The 25,101-nt window shown below is 47.0% G+C and overlaps 1 protein-coding gene across 2 annotated transcripts in view; it reads left to right on the forward strand.

The window, feature by feature from the left end:
- The window catches only part of garem2 (GRB2 associated regulator of MAPK1 subtype 2), a 302,222-nt gene that overhangs the window by 230,323 nt on the left and 46,798 nt on the right, over positions 1 to 25,101 (forward strand). The window contains exon 4 of one of the 2 annotated variants that reach the window (XM_085996950.1): positions 9,330 to 10,544. In XM_085996950.1, coding sequence (XP_085853076.1) covers positions 9,330 to 10,544 — 1,215 coding nt within the window. The remainder of the gene's footprint in view (positions 1 to 9,329; positions 10,545 to 25,101) is intronic. The other variant, XM_085996951.1, reaches the window with a different exon arrangement.

Below are 25,101 nucleotides of genomic sequence, written 5' to 3' on the forward strand. Positions count from 1 at the left end.
CCCTGGCACATCAGAAGGCATTGTTTGAAATTTAATGTTGCTACCTTGTTAAATATTTTATAACTCTATAAGGTCCTCTGTAAGATAACTCATTTTAAAGCTAAAATGCACAAGCTCATCAAGTTGCTCTTCCCAGCTCTTCCCTCTGACACTGGGGGGTCAGCATTGTTGATGTCTCCCACACTACCTCTGGGACCCGCCTAGCCCCCTTTTATCCTGGTGACCAGAACTGGACAACGGTCATAATTTAAAATGGTCACCTAGAGAGTGAGGAGGGAGGTTAGGAGATCTGCAGCAGGTTGTTGGAGCATAGAGAACAGGGGTGGTTGAAGTAGAAGCCACTGCATCCTCTAAGGGGAAATTTGAATACATATTTGAAGCAGAAGAAGATGCAAGGCTCTGGGAAGAGAGTGGAGCACTGGGATTAGTTTTGAGTTGCTCTGGCAAAGAGCTGGCACAGACAGGATGGGCCACATGGCTGCCTTCTGTGCTGTAAACATCTATCATTCTATTCTTCTATGCACACAGTACCCCAGCAGGTACGGCCTAACCAGGGAGGGCACTGTATAGCTTCAGCATGACATCCAGGTACAGTATTTGAACTCAATTGATTTGGTATTTTAACCCAGTATCTTATTTATTGTGTTTATTGGTGCCTTGCAATATTTAGACATAATGAGCAATGAGCCTAGGTGTATTTCAACTTCCTCCTTAGCAAGATCTGCTATTTTTCTCCACATGCATCCTAGTTTTACTTTCAATATATATAGGCCCTTGTATTTGTCTATATTGAACTTCATTTGCCACTGATCAACCCAGGTGCAAAATCCTATTGAGCCATTTTTGTAAGATCATGGCGGGGGGCGGTGGGGGGGGTGGTGGTCGTCTTTGAGTCCTTAGTATTCCTAGTTTACTGTCACCTGTAATTTAGCTACTTTACATTGAGACTGTGATTTCAGGTTATTTATGTATACCAGGAGCAGAAGAGGTCCCAGCATTGACCCTTAGGGCACCCCACACCGTATCACTCCCCATTGCAAGCAGGCTCCACTCTGCTTCCTTCTCATTAGCTAGTTACTAATCCAAGGCCCCGGGTGATGCAGGATTGCCATGTCTGCCAATAAACTCCAGAAAATAAAAATGTGGAACACAGGGCACCTTGCAGTGTTATATTCATCTGTTTGTATTTTATTTTGAAATGGTGGCATGTTTTCTGGCACCATGAAAAGGGCTCCGGATGCAGAGTTGTTAATCCTGAGGGAAAAAAATTAGTCATCCTTGTTTATATCTGGAAAACAAGGAGGTAAACATCGGCCGCAGGGTGTAGACAGTGCCCCCCTCACCATGGGTTTATATAAATCACTTAGCACTCGGCACTAAATGCAAATAGCCCGACAAGCAGAACTTGACAATCTTTTTGTAGTAATTTTATGTCATTTTTCTTCCTTTAATTAAAAGGAATAAAAAGGCTCATTTTTCAAAATGTTTTGCTTGCCTCTCCACTACCCTTGTGAAGCACATTCAGATGTTTTGCTGGATTGAGTGCAAGATGTAATGCATCAGTTTCCTTTTTATCCAGTTCCTGAGCTATATTTTGAGATACAGTTATTTCCTCAAACAAGTCAAGGCGGTTGGTCAGGCACAATCTGCCCCTTCTGAATCTATGTTGGTTACTGCTTACTAGGTTATTATTCCTAATGATTGATTCTATTAATTTACACCGGGGGGAGGCGAGACTGATGTATGTTTACCCAGTGGTGGCTACATTCAATTTGATTGTTTTTAACTGTCTTGTTTTTCCTTTAGTCGCAGAATAACCAGTGGGATACAATGGCAAAAAAAATATTTATGCCGTGTTGAAACCTATGTTGATTTAGATTTGGTTGTTGACAGTTATTCTCACTTAAAGTGGGCCAGCCAACAACAGGAAGCTGTTTCCCCATTTCTTTCAGTGACTGAAAGACTTTAAGGATGATGAGGAAACATTTGTAAGAATAACAAATGCTATCCCTGCTGTTGAATAATTTCCTGTAAATCAGATTTGAGAATGATGTGTTTTAGGGTTGCCATTTTGAGAGTGCATCCCACCCCTTCTTCACAATACAGGAATCCTTTTTCATTTCTGGAGTGCAGAATGAAAAGCCGCATTAGCAAAGCTTCACAGCATTTTCTCATTAAGATTCCAGTCCCTGTGTAGAACTCTTTGTTACTGTTTACTGAAAAAGCTGTAAGTGTTTTTAGAAAAGGGCTGCGCTGTGTGCGTGTGCATTGCAATAAAGTGCATAGACTGAGCAGGGGCATCTTTTCAGTCTGCCCAGAGTAGTTCGCTTCGATTTAATGAGTGTGCTGTATGTAATGTATTTGGCAAGAAGCCGTTCAAATTCCTGCATGTTTCCTCATGTATTTTACAAATATTTTTTCTTCAAAGAGCTTCCACATCCCGTGTTTGTATAGAAGATGCCATTTACATTTTATTTTCTAATCTGCAGGGAAGTGAGTAAGGTGGCTGGACAAGGAGTATGAATAAAAGTGTACTTATTATACAGCTACTCACTGCAGCACTGTAATTAGATATTGTCCCAAAGGTTTTAGGGTGATTGGTAGTGGATCGTATTACATCCTTCAATCGTGTTCTCAAATGATTAAGAATGAGACATGGGTATATTTGCCAACTATCCATGTTTGCACTGGACACTTGCTTTTCTGACCCCTAGCCACTGAGGTCATGCAGTGGCCCCAAGATGCAGCGTTTTTCACTCTGGTTGAGTATCTCCAGAAAATAATTTACCTCTTCTGTGCATGAGTGACCCTCCGTGTCTGCTCTCCCACAATTCCTCAGCCTCCCCGTGACCCCACCCCCAGTGTACCGGTCAGGTCAAGTTCATGCCTCTTTTGTCCTCCAATTGTAACCATTTCTTGTTGTATGTCGTATGTGAGGCTATTGAGTTTTTGTGTTCATAGAGAAAGAAATTGAATTGTGGAATGTGATCCCAAAGATTCATAAATATCCTGAAATTCAATGAAAAATGAAGGAATTTAACTTGTTCAGTCACTTTCAGGTAGTGGCCATGGTTGGTGCTGGTTTTCAGTTGTTATTTTTTGAGTTGTCAGCTTTGTTGAAGCTGGTGGTTAACTTTTCCAAGTTTTGCAGGTTGGAATGTATGTATTTGCTTAAATACATTAGCATATACAAACATAGTTATTGTGTGGAGAGGGTGGGGCGGGCGTGGAGAGGGTTAAAAGCTCAGAAATATTGTCCCTAAGTCACAGGCCTAGAAATTGGGAGCTTAGCGCTGGCCGTTAAGACCCGTTTTGATGAAAGAAATGTCTGCATGCTCTGGCCACCAGGGGGCACTACAGAGCACTTCCTCTTGTCTGCTCTGACTCTTCGCCATGATGGATTTCTGGTCTACAAGACAAGTGCTTTCGTTTTCTTCAAAATTAGAACTTTTTAAATGTATACTTTAACTGTATACAACCAGCTTGTTGTAGTCCAACACATGGCAGATGGGTTATAATGTGGATAAATGTGAAGTTATCCACTTTGGTAGAAAAAACAGAAAGGCAGAGTATTTCCTAAATGGTGAAAGATTGGGGAATGCAGATGCTCAAAGGGACCTGGGTGTCCTTGTACATGAGTCACTGAAAGTGAATGTGCAGGTGCAGCAAGCCATTAGGAAGGCAAATGGTATGCTGGCCTTCATTACAAGAGGATTTGAGTACAGGAGTAAAGAAGTCTTACTCCAATTATATAGGGCCTTGGTGAGAGCACACCTGGAGTACTGTGTACAATTTTGGTCTCCTTAGCTAAGGAAGGATATACTTGTCATAGAGGGAGTGCAACAAAGGTTCACGAGATTGATTCCTGGGATGACGGGACTGTCGTACGAGAAGAGATTGAGTAAACTAGGCCTGTATTCTCTTGAATTCAGAAGAGTAAGAGGGGATCTCATTGAAGCACACAAAATTATTACAGGGCTTGATAGGATGGATGCTGGGAGAATGTTTCCCTTGGCTGGGGAGTCTAGAACCAGGGGCTACAGCCTCAGGATAAAGGGTAGGCCATTCAGGACTGAGATGAGAAGAAATTTCTTCACACAGTGGGTGGTGAATCTTTGGAATTCTCTACCCGAGAGGGCTGTGGAGGCTCAGTCATTGGGTATATTCAAAACAGAAGTCGATAGATTTCTGACTAGTAAGGGCATCAAGGGATATGGCGATAGGGCCGGTGAATGGAGTTGAGGCAGAAGATCAGCCATGATCTCATTGAATGGCGGAGCAGGCTCGAATGGCCTACTCCTGCTCCTATTTTTTATGTTCTCCCCACTACTCTTAAATTTGATGTTCTGGCTTCTGTGGGCTGGTTGGACTCTAAGGGAATGAAGGGATTTGGGGTGCGGGCAGGAAAGTGGAGTTGAGGTCAAAGATCACGATTGATCTTATTGAACAGTGGAGCAGGTTCGAGGGACCATATGGCCGACTCCTGCTCCTATCTCTTATGTTTTATGTTCTTATGTCAGCCACGAGCCCAGCCAGTGTTGCTACCACTACTTCCTGCTGAATGCACTGGCCTATTCTCAGTTGGCACAACTGGCTGCTTCCACACTCCGCCCCCCACCCCCCAGTCTCCTTGCTGTCATTGGTTGCAGCAGTCCAGCCACTTCCTCTACACTTCAGCCCTGCTCTGACATCCTTTGGAGGCTTTTGATTCTCTCCCTTCAACCTTCCCTGAGCCTCTGCCTCTCCTCTGAACATAGGAATATAGGAACAGGAGTAGGTAATTTAGCGCTTCGAGCCTGTTCTGCCATTCAATGAGGCATTTTATAATGTCCTACCATAACCCCTCTCACCCACAGGCCTCTAACTCTGCTCTACCTTCCCCATTGTCTGAACCTCTAATCATTCTCTACCTTCTCCCTTGCCCTCACTGAAAACTTTTTCCACCTTCCTTAGCAGCTTTCAACTCCACTCTACCTTTGCCTCCAACCCCACTCTACATTTCCCTCCAACCCCACTCTGCCTTTCCTTCCAACCCCACTCTGCCTTTCCCTCCAACCCCGCTCTACCTTTCCCTCCAACCCCACTCTGCCTTTCCTTCCAACCCCACTCTGCCTTTCCCTCCAACCCCACTCTGCCTTTCCTTCCAACCCCGCTCTACCTTTCCCTCCAACCCCGCTCTACCTTTCCTTCCAACCCCACTCTACCTTTCCTTCCAACCCCACTCTACCTTTCCCTCCAACCCCACTCTGCCTTTCCTTCCAACCCCACTCTGCCTTTCCTTCCAACCCCGCTCTGCCTTTCCCTCCAACCCCGCTCCGCCTTTCCTTCCAACCCCGCTCCGCCTTTCCCTCCAACCCCACTCCGCCTTTCTCTCCAACCCCACTCCGCCTTTCCCTCCAACTCCGCTCTGCCTTTCCTTCCAACCCCGCTCCGCCTTTCCCTCCAACCCCGCTCCGCCTTTCCCTCCAACTCCGCTCCGCCTTTCCTTCCAACCCCGCTCCGCCTTTCCCTCCAACCCCGCTCCGCCTTTCTCTCCAACCCCGCTCCGCCTTTCCCTCCAACCCCGCTCCGCCTTTCCCTCCAACCCCGCTCCGCCTTTCCCTCCAACCCCGCTCCGCCTTTCCCTCCAACCCCGCTCCGCCTTTCCCTCCAACCCCGCTCCGCCTTTCCCTCCAACCCCGCTCCGCCTTTCCCTCCAACCCCGCTCCGCCTTTCCCTCCAACCCCGCTCCGCCTTTCCCTCCAACCCCGCTCCGCCTTTCCCTCCAACCCCGCTCCGCCTTTCCCTCCAACCCCGCTCCGCCTTTCCCTCCAACCCCGCTCCGCCTTTCCCTCCAACCCCGCTCCGCCTTTCCCTCCAACCCCGCTCCGCCTTTCCCTCCAACCAAACTCTACCTTTCCCTCCAACCCCACTCTGCCTTTCCCTCCAACCCCACTCTGCCTTTCCCTCCAACCCCACTCTGCCTTTCCCTCCAACCCCACCCTGCCTTTGCCTCCAACCCCACTCTGCCTTTCCCTCCAACCCCACTCTGCCTTTCCCTCCAACCCCACTCTACCTTTCCCTTCCACCCCACTCTGCCTTTCTCTCCAACCCCACCCTGCCTTTCCCTCCAACCCCACTCTGCCTTTCCCTCCAACCCCACTCTGCCTTTCCCTCCAACCCCGCTCTGCCTTTCCCTCCAACCCCGCTCTGCCTTTCCCTCCAACCCCACTCTGCCTTTCCCTCCAACCCCACTCTGCCTTTCCTTCCAACCCCACTCTGCCTTTCCCTCCAACCCCACTCTGCCTTTCCCTCCAACCCCACTCTGCCTTTCCCTCCAACCCCACTCTGCCTTTCCCTCCAACCCCACTCTGCCTTTCCCTCCAACCCCACTCTACCTTTCTGTGGTGATTATTCTTTATGTTTAGTAAGAAGTATTGTGATTGGTTGTTTGTTTCCTACCTTGGGATATATGCTGTAATCTCATTGGTAGTTGATGTCATGTGATTTGTGGTGGCCATCTTAAATTCAGTTCTTTCCAGCCTTTAGTTGGGACTGGGTGTTGAAGATGTGCTACAGGTTTTTAAGTTAATAAAGCCTAGATTAGAAAGGCAAATCTATTCTTCATTTCACTTTCCCTCCAACCCCACTCTGCCTTTCCCTCCAACCCCACTCTACCTTTCCCTCCAACCCCACTCTGCCTTTCTCTCCAACCCCACTCTGCCTTTCCCTCCAACCCCACTCTACCTTTCCCTCCAACCCCACTCTACCTTTCCCTCCAACCCCACTCTACCTTTCCCTCCAACCCCACTCTGCCTTTCCTTCCAACCCCACTCTGCCTTTCCCTCCAACCCCAATCTACCTTTCCCGCCAACCCCACTCTGCCTTTCCCTCCAACCCCACTCTGCCTTTCCCTCCAACCCCACTCTGCCTTTCCCTCCAACCCCAGTCTGCCTTTCCCTCCAACCCCACTCTACCTTTCCCTCCAACCCCACTCTGCCTTTCCCTCCAACCCCACTCTACCTTTCCCTCCAACCCCACTCTGCCTTTCCCTCCAACCCCACTCTACCTTTCCCTCCAACCCCACTCTGCCTTTCCCTCCAACCCCACTCTACCTTTCCCTCCAACCCCACTCTACCTTTCCCTCCAACCCCACTCTGCCTTTCCCTCCAACCCCACTCTACCTTTCCCTCCAACCCCACTCTGCCTTTCACTCCAACCCCACTCTGCCTTTCCCTCCAACCCCACTCTACCTTTCCCTCCAACCCCACTCTGCCTTTCCCTCCAACCCCACTCTACCTTTCCCTCCAACCCCGCTCTGCCTTTCCCTCCAACCCCACTCTGCCTTTCCCTCCAACCCCACTCTACCTTTCCCTCCAACCCCACTCTGCCTTTCCCTCCAACCCCACTCTACCTTTCCCTCCAACCCCACTCTGCCTTTCCTTCCAACCCCACTCTACCTTTCCCTCCAACTCCACTCTGCCTTTCCCTCCAACCCCACTCTGCCTTTCCCTCCAACCCCACTCTGCCTTCCCTCCAACCCCACTCTACCTTTCCCTCCAACCCCACTCTGCCTTTCCCTCCAACCCCACTCTGCCTTTCCCTCCAACCCCACTCTGCCTTTCCCTCCAACCCCACTCTACCTTTCCCTCCAACCCCACTCTTCCTTTCCCTCCAACCCCACTCTGCCTTTCCCTCCAACCCCACTCTTCCTTTCCCTCCAACCCCACTCTACCTTTCCCTCCAACCCCACTCTACCTTTCCCTCCAACCCCACTCTGCCTTTCCCTCCAACCCCACTCTGCCTTTCCCTCCAACCCCACTCTGCCTTTCCCTCCAACCCCACTCTACCTTTCCCTCCAACCCCACTCTTCCTTTCCCTCCAACCCCACTCTGCCTTTCCCTCCAACCCCACTCTGCCTTTCCCTCCAACCCCACTCTGCCTTTCCCTCCAACCCCACTCTGACTTTCCCTCCAAACCCACTCTGCCTTTCCTTCCAACCCCACTCTGCCTTTCCCTCCAACCCCACTCTGCCTTTCCCTCCAACCCCACTCTGCCTTTCCCTCCAACCCCACTCTGCCTTTCCTTCCAACCCCACTCTACCTTTCCCTCCAACTCCACTCTCCCTTTCCCTCCAACTCCACTCTGCCTTTCCCTCCAACTCCACTCTGCCTTTCCCTCCAACCCCACTCTGCCTTTCCCTCCAACCCCACTCTGCCTTTCCCTCCAACCCCACCCTGCCTTTCCCTCCAACCCCACTCTGCCTTTCCCTGCAACCCCACTCTGCCTTTCCCTCCAACCCCACTCTGCCTTTCCCTCCAACCCCACTCTGCCTTTCCCTCCAACCCCACTCTGCCTTTCCCTCCACCCCTCTACCTTTCCCTCCAACTCCACTCTGCCTTTCCCTCCAACCCCACTCTGCCTTTCTCTCCAACCCCACTCTGCCTTTCCCTCCAACCCCACTCTGCCTTTCTCTCCAACCCCACTCTGCCTTTCCCTCCAACCCCACTCTGCCTTTCCCTCCAACTCCACTCTGCCTTTCTCTCCAACCCCACTCTGCCTTTCCCTCCAACCCCACTCTGCCTTTCCCTCCAACCCCTCTGCCTTTCCCTCCAGCCCCACTCTGCCTTTCCCTCCAGCCCCTCTCTGCCTTTCCCTCCAACCCCACACAACCTTTCCCTCCAACCCCACTCTGCCTTTCCCTCCAACCCCACTCTACTTTATCCCCACCCTCATCTACCTTTCGTCTTTGCTCTCTTTTGGCCTCTATTGTTGCAGTCCACCCTCGACCCTGTGCAATTATATCCCACCCTCTAACCCTGCTTGACCTATAGACTGCATTTAGTCTTGAGTCCTGTGTGCAATGCTATCGGAGATTGGCTTGGATACAGTAAAGCCACCAAGGAATGTACAGAATGCATTGCTTAATGTGCCTATGTCAAATTTCTGTGTCTGCTAGTTTAACTGGGCATTGAAAGTTTTAACTAGGTTTAAAAGTTGTGCAGAGGAATCTGATACCAACATATTACATGCCTCTGTGCCAACTTACACAGTGGCATGGTTGATTGGTGGAATCAGGGTCTCCTTTGCTCATTGTCTAGTAAAATGTAGGGGTCCTTCCAAGACAAACACCTCCCCATGTAGTGGTTAAGGCCCATTGTGGGGCAGTGTAGGATGCAACACTGGTTTATTCCCGATTATAAATTCACCCAATGATTAAAAAATGCAAATATGTAACAGGTTATCGTTATGTATTAAATGATATTACAACATTTAGTGTATAGTATTAAATCTATTCATGTTTAATTCAGCCTATTTGAGCAGTTCTAAATGTGTTATGTTTCTTTCAGGTGGTCTCTGGTGAATTCAGTGAAGATAGTGAGGTTTACAATTTCACATTGCATGCTGGTGATGAGCTGACACTGATGGGCCAGGCTGAGATCCTCTGTGCCAAGACTGTAAAAGAAAAATCCCGCTTCAACACAATACTGCGAAAACTGGGTAAGACGAGCACCCTGAGCAAGCAGGTCAAAGGCAAGATGCCATGCCTTATCTGCATGAACCATAGGACCAATGAGAGCCTTAGCCTTCCCTTCCAGTGCCGAGGAAAGTTCAGCACTCGCAGTCCCCTTGAGATACAAATGCAGGAAGGAGAGCATACCATCCGCAGTATTATAGAAAAGGTCCGGTTACCGGTCAATGTCACCGTTCCTTCTCGCCCACCCCGCAACTCCTATGACCTCCATTGCATCCGCGAAGGGCATCGCTATAAACTTGTCAGTATTATATCAAAGACTGTAGTCTTGTGCTGCATCATTCGTAAGGATAACATTATTCCTTTGCACTTTCTGCTGCTCTCAGACATGCCCAGGTTCGTGCTCCCTGAAGGGCTCATACGGGGAAACCCTCTGTATGAGAAGTTAGTGCAAGAAATAACTTTGTTTAGCCAGGAGCATTTCAATGCCGATGAGTATTCGAAAGCAGTCCGAGAGGTCAAAACGGACTTTACCGATGACTGCACTAGTCCGAGGAGAATCAGGGTTTGTTTGCAGGGATATACAACCAATTCACTGAATTATGCCCGAGAAGAACTAACCCAATCATTTCAAAGGCTGTCCATGTGTGCTTTCAGCGGCGCTGTGTTGCATAGCAATGGGGAGGTTACCTTTCAGAGTTGCAGGGATTCTATTGGCGAGCAACAGATCATGCCACATGAATTATTGACTCCGCCGGAGATGGTTGATATGGACAGAGAGTACGTGACACCTGATTGGACAGAAAATTATTTTAGGACTCAGGAACAGCCTGAGATTCCCTATGAGGAGCTGTGGACCAATCAAATCGCAGATAATTCAAAGGATCCCTGTGGCATGTTGACAGAAAGTGAGAATAAAATGCAACAGAGCTCCATCTCTTTCTACTCTCATTCTTCCGCATCCTCAAATGAGGATCCTGTTCTTTCGTCACATTTGCCTGTGTTACAAATGGGAGAGTCCAGAGTGCCAAGCCCACCCCCAGTACCTCCAAAATCAGAAGCTGTGAGTATCATAGCAAACGGATCGAGTGTAAGTTTTTTTTAATGTTTTAACTGGAAGGGGCAGAATTGTGGGATGGTGTATGGTGTATTAGTGCTCCAACACACTGTGCCAAGGGATAATAAAAGATGGGTTGACACCAGCAATTCTCAAATGGCAAATTCCCAGTCTAAGTCATGCAGGAAGCACCAAGTGGAGATGATGGTGTAGATTTTATGAGTTCACCCTCTTGGCATGGAGCTTTGCATGTGGGGAATATATATCTGGATTTCAGGCACAGAAGTCAGCAGGCCACATGGGATGTTATGTCCGTTAAAATGAATGGACCAAAAATCCTGCAGGGCTCAGGGAAATCTGTGCCCGAGGATGTGCTCCTGACACATGAAACTCTGCATAGTTGCTCGTGCTTACAATCTGCCAGCAAATCACAGACTGAATTGATCAATAGGCTTCATTTGTGACAGGTGTCAGTCATTTGGATTTCTGACTTCATTTATATGTAAGACATTGGAGAATTTTCAGAATTAATCAAAAATCTAAGCTGTTTTATCAAACGCCAACAACATTTTTGATACCACATTATCAACAATGGCACATAAAAGGATTATACTCTTGTAGATTAAAATTGTGCCGTGTATTATTAGTAACTAATGCATTCATAAGAAGCACCTCTGTCTATTATTTAAGGTATTAACCCATTTAAAATATTGGGCAGAGAATTTTTGAATGAATGTGTTCGCATTCATTACTAATATCACACAGTGCAATTTCAACCCATGTTTTTAAAACCTGCTGATTAGAATGAATCGATTTGATGAATAAACATTATTTACTTTGTGTAAATAGGGCTGGTCATAGATGCTTTTATTTTTGGTGATTTCATTATTGTCTATGTTCACAGTGGCTGAGATATCCCATTTTCAATGTTATAAAAATGATCATTGTTTCTTCCTGGGGCTATAATCCACTGTGTTTCTCAAGTTGTTAGTGCAGCATCCAGTGAAAGACATTTATTTCAGTCTGTGAAGCAGCTTACAGTATATTTTATAAATCTTGTTACTACCAGCCAATCAGAATATCACATTGCCACTGCAAGACCACTTAGCCCCCACCTCCCCACACCACCCGCATCCCCCAACACATACACACACTTTCTAGCAGTGGCGATCTGCAGTGGAAACCCTGCCTGATTTTTCCTGTTCCTTCTTCAGGGGTTCATAATAATTCTTCATACGTATGTTTAGATCCTTGGACAATTATAGCATTGCATTTGCACCAAGCTAAAATATATATCCAGAATTGTGAATGGCTTGATGTGGGTATTAAGGCCCTGATTTAATGAAAGAGTTCATATTATGCCATAAACTGCACATAGTTTATGGAGGGTATCTTAAATCTGAAATTGCTGTCTTTACCAACTGTAACAATATTTTAATACTATTTAGAGCAAAGTCTGTGTAAAATATTCAGCATGGTATCAATAAAATGTTCATCATGCTATCAGTAACCATGGCAATTAGGGCTGTCCATAATTTGCATAATTGTCATGCTATTTGAGGGGGGCAGTTAATACTCCATCTACATTTCAATCAAGAGAAGGGATAAGTTAATGAGTACTTTGTGAAAAAGGTGACAAAGATTGAAAAAAGATGCTGGCCCTTTTAAAATTCTACACAAAATTACAAATATCTAATCGGACTTTAAAAATCTTCTGAATAGAACAAGATTTCATTAAATTATAAAATTAAATAGTCTGTAACTTTTCTACTCCCCACATACACACGTATATACACTTAGCTTTATCTTTGTAACTCCCACTAACTGGTTTCATTAGATCAGCTTTTGTGGCTATAACCAGTTCTATTGTAAATGTAGAATCTGTGCAGTAAAGAAAAAGGTCTCGGAGAGTACCACAGTATTTTGCTCATACAAAAATGGAGTCATTGACACCTGAGAATCATTTATATAACTCATCAAATTATTCTGATGATGCCATCATTTGCAGGAGCTTAAATCAAAGTGAGGCTGCATGCCAGGAGTGCAGCATTTGAGGGTGTACCCTTAAAAGTCTACTTTTTGAAATAATAGTGCATTTTTCCCACTTACCTTTCATTCATTTTGAAGTTACAATTTTTGATGAATTTTCATTAATAGCTGATTAAACTTCAGAACTCGAGCCACCTCTGCCTTGTTTTTAGACTTGGCAAAAGATGACTCTGACTTGCATTTGAGTACAAAGGATACATGCGGTAACAAGGTCATGCTTGGCAAACAAAGGAGTGCTGTTGTGGCTTGCTACTAAACTGCTACATGGCCAACCAGTTGGAAGTGAATTGTAAACAAACCGCGTATTTGATCAACATCCTTTTTGTAACAACACTGCTCCATTTCCCAAAATTTGAAAATTAAATCCAGAGTGCGCATCCTCAATGTTGTTGTCCAAATTATGTTGGCTCCCCGTTTTCCTGTGGACTTTTCCATTGGAAGATGGGTTGAATGGATAATAGGAATATGGCCACGATCCAATCTAGTGATTTCTTGTCAATGGAGACTCCTGTATTTTACAGGAATAGCTTGATTAACAGATAGGGAAATGATTTCCCACAATTGCAGCTGTCTATGGTGATGTATTTACCAAAGATAATTCTAAAATGGCATCAAAGCTTACGATTACATAGGTTATGATAGTATACCTTTAAACTATCTAACAATTTTTCCAACCAAATAGAAATTTCAGAACAGATTTTCCAATCAGCTGCAATAGCTGCATACGCACAGATAGGGTCGGCCTGAAAAGTTGAGCAAGCAGCCCTTGCAGATGATTTGTACCTGATTCCTCCTCCTTATAATTTTCCAGTTAGCTATATTTTGTATGCTCCAGTGCTCGGATGCGTTTTTTATGTTATGCCCTCATTAAGAGCCCAGAATGCATGTAAAAATATTTAAATAAGTACTTGGAGCAATTTCCTGAGTTTTGTACTGAGATTGTGCTTCTTGCCTTCAAAGTCTATTTTGAATGGATGCATAGGAAGCTCCATGTGAGGTTGAGCTTTTAAAGAGCAATAGGCATTATATTTTCTTTGTTGAAATGATTGCAATACTGATTTTTTTCAATATTTCTGAATGGAACTGGAATGGAGATGGATGGATGTGAGCAGTCGTGATGATGGATAGGATATGTGGTTTGAAGCTCAGTTCTGAGTCAGAGAGATAACCCAGGTTTCACACAGTCTAGTTCAGCCTGAGCAAGCGAGTGGGGGTGAGGGATGGAGACAGTGGCAAGTGAGCAGAGTTTGGAGTGGGATTGCTTCTGAATTGGGTGTCAATCCTGAATGAGTTAAACTTTCTTTCAGCTCAACATCAACAATATTGAAGCCACCTTCGTCGGTTCCTGCCAGCACCTACGTGCCTCTGGTTCCAGTTCCGTCAGTCTCCTGGTTACCCACTAAAGCTGAATCCTGTTGTGCACGCCTTTGGCATTCTGTTCAATCCTGAACTGAGCTTTTCACCTACCGACAAGCCCATCAGGTTCAGCACCTTCCAGCTCAAGGACATTTGTCCAATTACACACTTCCTTTCCCTTTCTGAAACATGGCTCCCCTGTCTTGAGGATTGATTTTTAAATCATCTTCTCACCACCCTCCTCATCTCCACCATTCACAGACTTTAGACATTCCAGAACTCTGATCTGAGACCTTTTTTGCACAAAGTCCCGCAAGCTCATCACACTCCTCCTTCCCAAGCTCCCCCAGCTCCCTGTGCCCCAGCAAATCAACTTCAAGATGCTCCTCTATTTTCAAATCCTTCCGAGACTCCACCTAATTCTTCTCCATCCATATGCCCTAGTCTGCACCCTCCCTAGATTACTGTTTATTCCCTATTCCCAACACCTCACTATCAGAGACGCTTCAATGCTCCAACTCTCCGGAATTCTTCCCTAGAACCACTTCGCCTTGCTACTCTTTTCACTGCCTTCAAAGACCTTCTAAAAAACCATCTTTGACTGTGCCTTCAGTTTCATTCCTGCCTACCCCCATTCCTCCCTTTCCTGCTCAGTGTCCATTCCTCCCTTAGTAAAGGCTCTGAGAATTTCTGTGTAATTTGTTCCTTTGGCACTCATACAGAAGGCTGGGTATCAGTTGCTGTTTCCATCATTTATAACTAAAGATAAAAATAGATTGTGAAGCCCATATTTACATGCTACTGAACTGACTTGCTTATACGCTACCCCTTCACAATATCATCTGTAAACATGCACGTTTGCTCTGTCAGTCAGTCAACTGCAGCTCAGTAACTGGTATTTCCAAGTCTGGTTGTTTGTTAGTGCCAAAGTCCTTGGCCTATAAATTCGGTGACACCCCGCCAGCACGTTTGCGCCGGAAATTTAGCGCCCGCTGCCGAGCTAGTTGTGCCCGCCCCAAATTCACTTTCAGCGCCCCAAAGCGGAAGCGGGCGCTAGTACAGGGTGTGCCCGCCCCGCTTGGGGCGCTGAAAGTGAATTTCAGCGCTGCCGGTCCCGCTGCGCCACCCGATGCGGAGCGGCAGGCTGCTGTACTGCAGGCCTCCCCCTTCTCTTAAGGGGGAGGTGCCTGCAACGGCCGGAGCTCCGTTGAAAGTGCCAGCAAAAGAGCCCGGCACAACGGCGAAGTGCCGGGCTCCACGGAAACCAGCCGGCAATGCCGCGGGGGGGGGGGGTGGAGGAGGCCGGGGAAGGAGGTGCGGGCAGGCGGCTGCCGAAAAAGCGGCCGGCCGCACCTCCGCTTTAAATAGCGCCTCTAAGGCTGCAGCACGGCCAGGTTTTCAAAACGTTGTTAGCGGCCGCCAGGGAAGAGGCGGCCGCTACTGAAGATGGGGATCGGCGTGGTTTCGGGCGGTACCGGGGCGCTGCGCACACCGATGACGTCATCGGTGCCGGCGCAGCGCTACCGGCTTACGCCGATTTAAAGGCCCACCTAATTTCAGCGGCGACGCAACTTCCGGCGCAACCCACTCTTGCGCCCCTAAATGGGCGCAAACCCAAGGGAATTTCTAGGCCTTTGTGTTCCAGCAAAGATCCAGACATCAGGGACCCAAAATAAATTTCACACTAGGAACAACCAAAATTGAACAAACCACTAACTACACATACTTGGGCTTAAAAATCAGTTCTACGGGAAATTTTCATCTGGCTGTGAATGAACGGAAAGAGAAAGCAAGAAGGGCTTTCTATGCCATTAAAAAATCAATCCAAATAGAAATCCCAATTAGCATTTGGCTCAAAATTTTTAAATCAGTAATTGAACCAATTGCACTCTATGGCAGTGAGGTGTGGGGACCGCTAACACAACAAGAATTTGCAAAATGGGACAAACACCCAATTGAGATCCTACATCCAGAATTCTGTAAAAGTATCCTCCGGACTCAAAGGAAAACCGTAAACAATGCATGCAGGGCAGAACTAGGCCAATATCCATTAATAATCACTATCCAAAAAAGAGCCACCAAATTTTGGAAACACCTAAAAATGAGCAACCCCCACTGCTATCATTACGAAGCCCTGAAATGCCAAGAAAGGACCATAAAGAAGAATACCCTCAGTCAACTAGTCCTGGGACTCAGTGAAGTAACTACTAACACCACTAACAATAACCAGCCCCAGGACAGTGACAGCGTAACACAAAGAATTCGACTCAACACAATCGTCACTAAGCAAAAGGAAAAATATCTGTCATATTGGGCAGAAACAACAAAAACCCAAAACAAACTCAATTGCTACTTGGCCCTAAACAGACAATACAACATGGCTGATTACCTGACCATGGTAAAGGATAGCAAACTGAGAAAAACCTTGACAATGTACAGACTTAGTGAACATAGCCTGGCGATCGAAAAAGGTAGACACAGGCAGACCCGGCTACCAAGAGAGGACAGGATATGCTCTCACTGCAGTCAGGGAGTGGTGGAGACAGAGATGCACTTCCTCACAGCTTGTAGAAAATATCAAGGCATAAGGGAGAATTTCTACCCAAAATTCACAAAAATATGCCCGGAATTCAGAAATTTGAATGACGACCAAAAACTCCCATACCTACTAGGGGAAGAGAGAAATTGTGTAACCTTAGCGGCACACTATGTTACAGCTTGCCATAAACAGAGGGACAACCACTAAATATAAGAAAAGAGTATATACAAATTATATGAATGTATATTTATACACTCAGGGATATATCTGTTTATACACTGTATGGATAGATCTATATTTATGTGTTCAACCATGAATGTTTTTCGATGCTTTGGCAACATAAGATGTACCTTGTCATGCCAATAAAGTGATTTGAATTTAATTGAATTGAATAGTGTTTTGGTGCAACCAGTCACCACTGTTAGAGCACAGTGCTGGATTTAAAGCTTGCAATATTGTGAAGGAGTTGAGTGAATTTATAATGAAACAGAATACAGAAAAATCTGCTAATTTTCTAAATCTGCTCAATAGGTTTGCATGCTGTAAAATATCAGTTAATAGGGTCAGCTAAGTCCAGAGACTTGAGCACAAAAAAACCTAGGCTGACACGCCAGTGCAGTGCTGAGGGCGTTCTGCACTGTCGAAGGTGCTGTCTTTCAGATGAGACGTTAAGCCGAGGCCTCGTCTGCTCCCTCAGGTGGACGGAAAAGATCCCATGGCATTATTTGGAAGAGTTATCCCTGGTGTCCTGGCCAATATTTATCCCTCAATCAACATCACTAAAACAGATTATCTGGTCATTATCACATTGCTGTTTGTGGGAGCTTGCTGTGCATAATTGGCTGCCACGTTTCCTACATTACAACAGTGACTACATTTCAAAAAAGTACTTCATTGGCTGTAAAGCGCTTTGGGACATCCTGAGGTGGCGAAAGGCGCTATATCAATGCAAGTCTTTCTTTTTTCAGCTGTTCACTCCAGCAATGTATCAATGAATAGAACTCATTAGCAGCAATTGCACATGAATAGTGCGAAATAGCATCAATTACAACTGATGAATAACATCTGAATTTCACCAATAAGTACCTCTAGCTAGATGGTGATGCTCTGTTTAGCATCATTGACACTACTGCTCATCTGCAGAACTTTTAAAACAGCAATTTGCATTCACATAGCGGCTTTAACACAGGAAAATGTCCCAAAGCACTTCACAGGAGTGTCACTTATTGGCGCCCTATTTAGCAGGTATTCTGTTCCTAACATTCATTCCAGTTTCTTCTCTCTTTACTTCTCCTTAAAGCCCTTTCTGTATTTCTCTCTTCACCTTCCCTTTTGTCTTCTACTCTTTTCGTGTTGTATTTTATATTTACCTTCATTCCTGAAGAAAATCATGTTTGATTTACAGTAACAGCAGAGGCAACAAGAGAAAAAAAATGATGGTAATCGTGGGGAGGATATAAATTTAGAACTAAGCTTCTGGATTTAATGACTACCCCTACTTTCTGGATCTGTTCCAAATGTTCCCACTTCTGATATCAACATTGATCTAAAAAGCCTTTAATGATATTTTGTACACAGAAACATAGAAAAATAGGAGCAGGTGTAGGCCATTCGGCCCTTCGAGCCATTCAATATGATCATGGCTGATCCTCTATCTCAATACCATATTCCCGCTCTCTTCCCATACCCCTTGATGCCTTTTATGTCCAGAAATCTATCTATCTCCTTAAATATATTCAGTGACTTGGCTTCCACAGCCTTCTGTGGTAGAGAATTCCACAGGTTCACCACCCTCTGAGTGAAGTGATTTCTCCTCATCTCAGTCCTAAACGTCCTACCCCTTATCCTGAGATTGTGACCCCTCGTTCTAGACTCCCCAGCCAGTGGAAACATCCTCCCTGCATCCAGTCTGTCTAGCCCTGTCAGAATTTTATATGTTTCAATGAGATCCCCTCTCATTCTTCTAAACTCTAGTGAATACAGGTCTAGTCGACCCAATCTCTCCTCATATGGCAGTCCTGCCATCCCAGGAATCAGTCTGGTGAACCTTGGCTGCACTCCCTCTATGGCAAGTATATCCTTTCTTAGGTAAGGAGACCAAGGGGGAGAAATTCGGTATCGCTCCGTTTGGGGCGCATTTATCGGCCAGGCGCAAAGTTTAGTGCCTGGCGCTAATTATCGCCTCCGACTGCAAACTTGGCTTCTATCGCCCTTGGAGGTGATTGGAGCGCTAAATCAGGCACCAGCACACCTCTCTTAAGGCGCTAACGCCGAGGAGCGAGGCACTAACTCGGAGTGCTGGCGAAGCTCAAGTGATGTCAGTCAGCAATGGAACACAGACACACTGGCGCCGGCCAGTTCTTAAAGGGGAGGGTTGATCTTGCTCTGCATCCACACCCTGCTCATTGCAGCCTTGAATCTCAGCCTGGAGAGACCTGTACATCAAATCTGCTGGAAAGAACAATGGAGAGGCCCAGGGAAAGAGCTCAGAGTGCAGCCCCCATAGTCTCTTCTAAATCGATACAAGGAAGGACAAATCAAAATGAACTTGCAAAGTGCAGCTCAGTACCCAAAACTCCTTCACACAGCGTTGAATCTCTCTAGAAGTTTCTCTTTCTCTCTCTCAGATTGCGTGGTGCAAAAATGTCACCGACAAAAAAAGTCAGGAAGTGGTTGCCTTTAAATAGCACTCCTCCAGTCCCTTCCCGACTGCAAAACGTTCCCCTCAACCTGTCGTTGCTAGCGGCAGGCGGTAAGGCAGGGGGCGCCACTCAATATCCGGTCCGGGGCTACCGGAGTGTTGCACGCTCGACTGATGTCACGATCTGTGGGCGCAGGAGATCGTGGCGGTAGTGTTTAGCACCGCCGCAAATTGTCTGGTCAATTTCGCGAGCAGCGCAAATATCACCACGGGGCGCTAACGGGAGGCGCAAAGCAACCAAATTTTTCCCCCTAAAACTGCACACAGTGCTCCAGGTGTGGTCTCACCAAGGCCCTGCAGAACTGTAGTAAGACATCCTTGCTCCTGTACTCAAATCCTCTTGCAATGAAGATGTTATTAATGCTATGTAAGTGGATCTGATGTCACCTAACAGTCACGGATATTTCATGGATGTGCAGCAGCCCCCGCTGGTAGGATGGGCATTCCTTTGGAAATCTATTTGCATTTTGGAAGCTGGAGGTTAAGGAGGATTTCCCGAGGATTCATCAGAAAGATGTCTGATGTCTGATATCTGCCCCTACCTGAATTGGATGGCATAGACCCAACATTACCTGGTTAGGGTAGTCCATAGATCACACTAGACTTTCTTGGCCATGTCACAGGATACTTGATGAGGGAGGCCACTCTCCAGGTAGGGATTGAACCGCAAAGTGACATTTGGTTGGCCCAGCAGAAAAGAGGTTGGAATTTGAAGGAGCACATGCAGATACAGACAGGTGCACAACCTGCATGCCCGCTTGAGTGTCGGAAAGTGATGGTGCATCATTCAAGTAGGCTGTTCTAAAATGACTTAAAGGGTTAGGACCTTCTAAGGTTGCTAACATTTCTAACTTGACATTCCATCTTGAAAGTGTGCCCTCACAGAATCACAGAATCAGAGAAACCCCACAGTGCAGATAGAGGCCATTTCGGCCCATCGAGCCTGCACCGACACATATCCCACCCGATCCCCGCAACGCCCACACCAACACATATCCCACCCTATCCCCGTAACCCCACGTATTTAATCCCCCTAACACTAAGGGTCAATTTATCATAGCCAATCAACCTAACCCGCACATCTTTGGACTGTGGGAGGAAACCGGAGCACCCGGAGAAAACCCACGCAAACACAGGGAGGATGTGCAAACTCCACACAGACAGTCACCCGAGGCCAGATTCGAACCCGGGTCCCTGGCGCTGTGAGGCAACAGTGCTAACCACTATGCCACCGTGCTGCCCCCTCCTGAACAATTGATATTCATGAGATTCCACAATTGAGCTGTAATCTTGCAGGAGGTGTTAGTGTGAGTGGGAAGTACATGTGGAACAGGCAACACTTTGTAGCAACCTTTAGGCCATCCAAGAGATGTATGGTATAATTGGGTACTGTTTCCTTGACAGGTACCTTTTGTAACCTGTTTTCTTCTCCATCTGGTCCCAGGTTGATTCCAGACCCCATGAAGTCTCATGGCTTCAGGTCAAGCATGGGCAAGGAAACCTCCTGCTGATTACCACCTACCGCCCTCCCTCAGCTGATGAATCAGTACTCCTCCATGTTGAACACCACTTGGAAGAAGCACTGAGAGTAGCAAGGGCACAGAATGTACTCTGGGTGGGGGACTTCAATATCCCATCATCAAGAGTGGCTCGGTAACACCACTACTGACCGAGCTGGCCGAGTCCTGAAGAACATAACTGCCAGTCTGGGCAGGTGGTGAGAGAACCAACACGAGGGAAAAACCTACTTGACCTCATCCTCACCAATCTACCTGTCGCAGATGCATCTATCCATGACAGCATTGGTAGCAGTGACCACTGCACAGTCATTGTGGAGACGAAGTCCCGTCTTCACACTGAGGACACCCTCCTTCGTGTTGTGTGGCACTACCACCTTGCTAAATGGGATAGATTCAGAACAGATCTAGCAGCTCAAAACTGGGCATCATGAAGCGCTGTGGGCCATCGGCAGCAGCAGAATTGTATTCCACCACAATCTGTAACCTCATGACCCGGCATATCCCTCACTCTACCATTACCACCAAGCCAGGGGACCAACCCTGGTTCAATAAGGAGTGTAGAAGAGCATGCCGGGAGCAGTACCAAGCGTACCTAAAAATGAAGTGCCAACCTGGGGAAGCTGCAACACAGGACTACATGCATGCTAAAAAGTGGAAGCAGCATGCAATAGACAAGGCTAAGCGATCCCACAATCAACAGATCAGATCAAAGCTCTGCAGTCCTACCACATCCAGTTGTGAATGGTGGTGGACCATTAAACAACTAACGGGAGGAGGAGGGTCCGTGAATATCCCCATCCTCAATGATGGTGGAGCCTGTAGTGTATGTGCCTTTAAGTCAGAACTACTTTTTACAGCTCCTGTATACTGTAGTACCGGCAGTGACCGCACCGGTATATAAGCTTTGCGCATGCCTCTGTACCCCAGTCTAGAGATTACCCTCCTCCAGTAAAGACCTGTTATTTGTTAATGTACAGCATCCGTGTGATTATTTATCCACTGAACCACGGATCTAACAGTGGCGATGAGTGGCGATTCGAATCTACCTGCAACATAAAAGAAAGAAAAAAAAATAGTCGAGGCCAGGAACACAGGCGTCGACCATGAGCAACCGCCCAGCAGTCAGGCAGAGATCCAACTTCACTGGGGAGGCTGTGGAGAGCCGGGCTTGGTTCCCCAGCCACAACGAGCAGTAAGAGACCGACGACAGGTCCAGCGCAGACCCTTCCCGAGCAGCGGCGGCTGGAGCCGACCGACGGCGGAGAGAGAGCCGAGCAGCGTCAACGGGGTAAGACAGAGGGTGAAGAACGCGCAGAGCACAGCCAGGGATCACGGGCTGATCAGGGTCCACGGGGCGAAGCAAGGGGAGACGCCATTGAGCCGCGGAGAAGAAGGAAGAGCGCGGGAGGCGCCATTGAGCCGCGGAGAAGCAGGGAGAGCGCGGGAGATGCCATTGAGCCGTGGAGAAGAAGGAAGAGCGCGGGAGACAGCATTTTGAGAAGCCGCAGCGGAGAAGAAGGGCGAGCGCGGGAAGGAAGGAAAGCGCGGGAGACGCCATTTTGTGCTAGCGGAGAAGAAGGGGAAACGCGGGAGGCACCATTGGTGATAGTTAATGCACAACCAAGGATGCCGAAGAGTGGCAGTATCTCTACGTTCGACAATGAAGTCGAAGATTGGGCGACATATGTGGAACGTATTGAGGTGTACTGCAGGGCGAATGAAGTGCCAGATGCTAATAAAGCACTGGTTCTGTTAAATTCCATGGGTGCAAAAACTTATGGGTTACTGCGAAATCTAATAACCCCAGAGAAGCCGGTAAACAAGAATTTTGAAAGCATAGTAGAAATCCTACAGGACCACTTAAACCCCACACCGCTGCTGATAGCAGAACGATTTAAGTTCCATAAAAGGAACCAACACAAAGATGAAAGCAATGCTGAGTACTTAACGGAACTGGGCAAGCTATCGAAATACTGCCAGTTTGGAGCGGGACTAGCAGACACGTTAAGGGACAAGTTTGTGTGTGGGCTACAAAGTGAAGGAACCCAGAAACGGCTTCTATCAGAAAAGGACCTTACGCTGGACAAAGCTTTCAGTATGGCAGTATCACACGAAGCAGCCGCAAGGGGCACTGCAGAGATACAACGGAGACCGCAAGAATATGGCACCAACGAAATGACCTATGGAACAGGGAAGTGCTATCGCTGCGGCAGAACAACACATGACCAGAAAGATTGTTGGTTCAAGGACCAAGTGTGCAGACAGTGTGGGAAAACAGGACACATAGCAAGAGTCTGCAGGTCTGGGAAGAAAACCAACAGTAAGAAATCTCCACAGGGGAAGTACAAAAAGGTACACCAGGTGATGGACAGTGGTTCAGACGAACAGAAAAGTGACACAGACTCCGGAAGCAAGGAGCTGGGTTGTCTGAAACTACATAATGTAACCGAAATGGAGGATCACCAGACTATCTGGGTTACACTCAAGATAGACGGAGTCCAAGTGGAAATGGAATTGGACACAGGGTCAGCTCTAACAGTCATAAATCAAAGAGACTACAAGCGGCTATTTTCACACATACCCTTGAAAGCTACAGAGATTGTCTTGAAGACGTATACGGGGCAAAAAGTCTACCCCAAAGGAAAAATAAGGGTGAAAGTGACATATAAAGGCCAGGAAATACCTAAAATGGATATATATGTATTGCCAAATGGAGGACCACCACTGCTAGGACGTGAATGGATCTGGAAGATACAATTAGATTGGCATTCCATACAGGCACTGAAGGTTGAGGCCAAAAAGGATGACGACGTCACACCTGGACGACTGTCAAAAATGCTAACTGACGCAAAAGAAGTGTTCCAGGAGGGATTAGGAACACTAAAAGGAATAACAGCAACAATTAAAATAGAGGAAAATGCAAGCCCAAAGTTTCTGAAGGCCAGACCAGTGCCTTATGTGATCAGACCAGTTGTTGAAGCAGAGCTGGAAGGGTTGGAACGTTCAGGAGTACTGTCCAAAGTGGACTGGAGCGAGTGGGCTACACCCATCGTTCCTGTAATGAAGAGGTCGTTGAGTAATACGCCTGGGGAACCAAAGAAGATCTACATCTGTGGGGATTTTAAAGGTGACAGTGAACCCAGTCCTTCACACGGTGCAATATCCGCTTCCACGTCTTGAGGATATTTTCGCCTCGCTTTCTGGTGGTAAACGCTTCACCAAAATTGATCTAGCCCAGGCGTACTTGCAAATGGAGGTAGAAGAAGCTTTGAAACATTACCTTACGATCAACACCCATAAAGGTCTCTATCAATACAACCGGCTGGTGTTTGGAGTAACCTCGGCTCCGGCTATCTGGCAAAGGGCGATGGATCAGGTCTTGCAAGGGATTCCAGGGACCCAGTGTTATTTGGACGACATCTTGGTCACGGACGAAAATGACGGTGATCACCTCGCTAACTTGGAGAAGGTGCTCACCAGGTTAAAGGAGTATGGGCTATGAGCTAATTGCCACAAGTGCGAGTTTTTCCAGAAACAGATCTCGTATTGCGGCCACGTCATCGATGAGGAGGGGTTACATAAGTCCCCTGACAAGATTGAGGCAGTAGTCAAGGCTCCAGCACCGGAAAATGTGTCACAACTGAGGTCGTTCCTCGGGCTGGTAAACTATTACCACAAGTTCTTACCAAATTTGCCTACGGTATTACACCCGCTGAACACCCTACTGCAAACAGGGGTACCATGGAAGTGGGATGACGAACGTAGCCGAGCTTTCCAGAAGTGTAAAGAATTGATCACATCAAAAGAGGTGTTGGCCCATTTCAACCCAGCACTACCAATTCGTTTGGCATGTGATGCATCACCCTACGGCATTGGAGTGGTCGCACAAATTCCCAGATGGGTTGGAGAGGCCAGTAGCCTTTGCGTCTCGGTCACTAACCTCAGCCGAGCGCAACTACGCCCAGATTGACAGGGAGGCCCTCAGCCTAGTATGGGGAGTAAAAAAATTCAACCACTATCTGCATGGGCAGAAGTTCACCTTGCTGACTGACCACCAACCACTTGTCTCCATCTTTAATCCTAAGAAGGGCATGCCAGTAATGACTGCACAGCGGTTACAAAGATGGTCCCTGTTTCTAGGTGCGAATCAATATGAAATAGAATATAAAGGCACAAAACAGCATGGGAACGCTGATGGGCTATCGCGCCTGCCACTGCCTACTGTGGAGGAAGCACCAGCAGTGGACCCTATCGAGATATTTTATTCATCGATAATTGAACGATTGCCAGTAACAAACGCGGATATAGAGAAGGAGACCCGCAATGATCCGACGCTGTCACAGCTACAACACTGGCATCTATCCGACAACGTGGAAAAATGCCCAGGTATGTCCGGTCCACAAAAAGCAGGACAAATCCAACCCG

This window comes from Somniosus microcephalus, chromosome 9 (assembly GCF_052327205.1).
Source record: "Somniosus microcephalus isolate GS21.2 chromosome 9, FLI_Smic_1.0, whole genome shotgun sequence".
Classification (NCBI taxonomy): domain Eukaryota; kingdom Metazoa; phylum Chordata; class Chondrichthyes; order Squaliformes; family Somniosidae; genus Somniosus; species Somniosus microcephalus.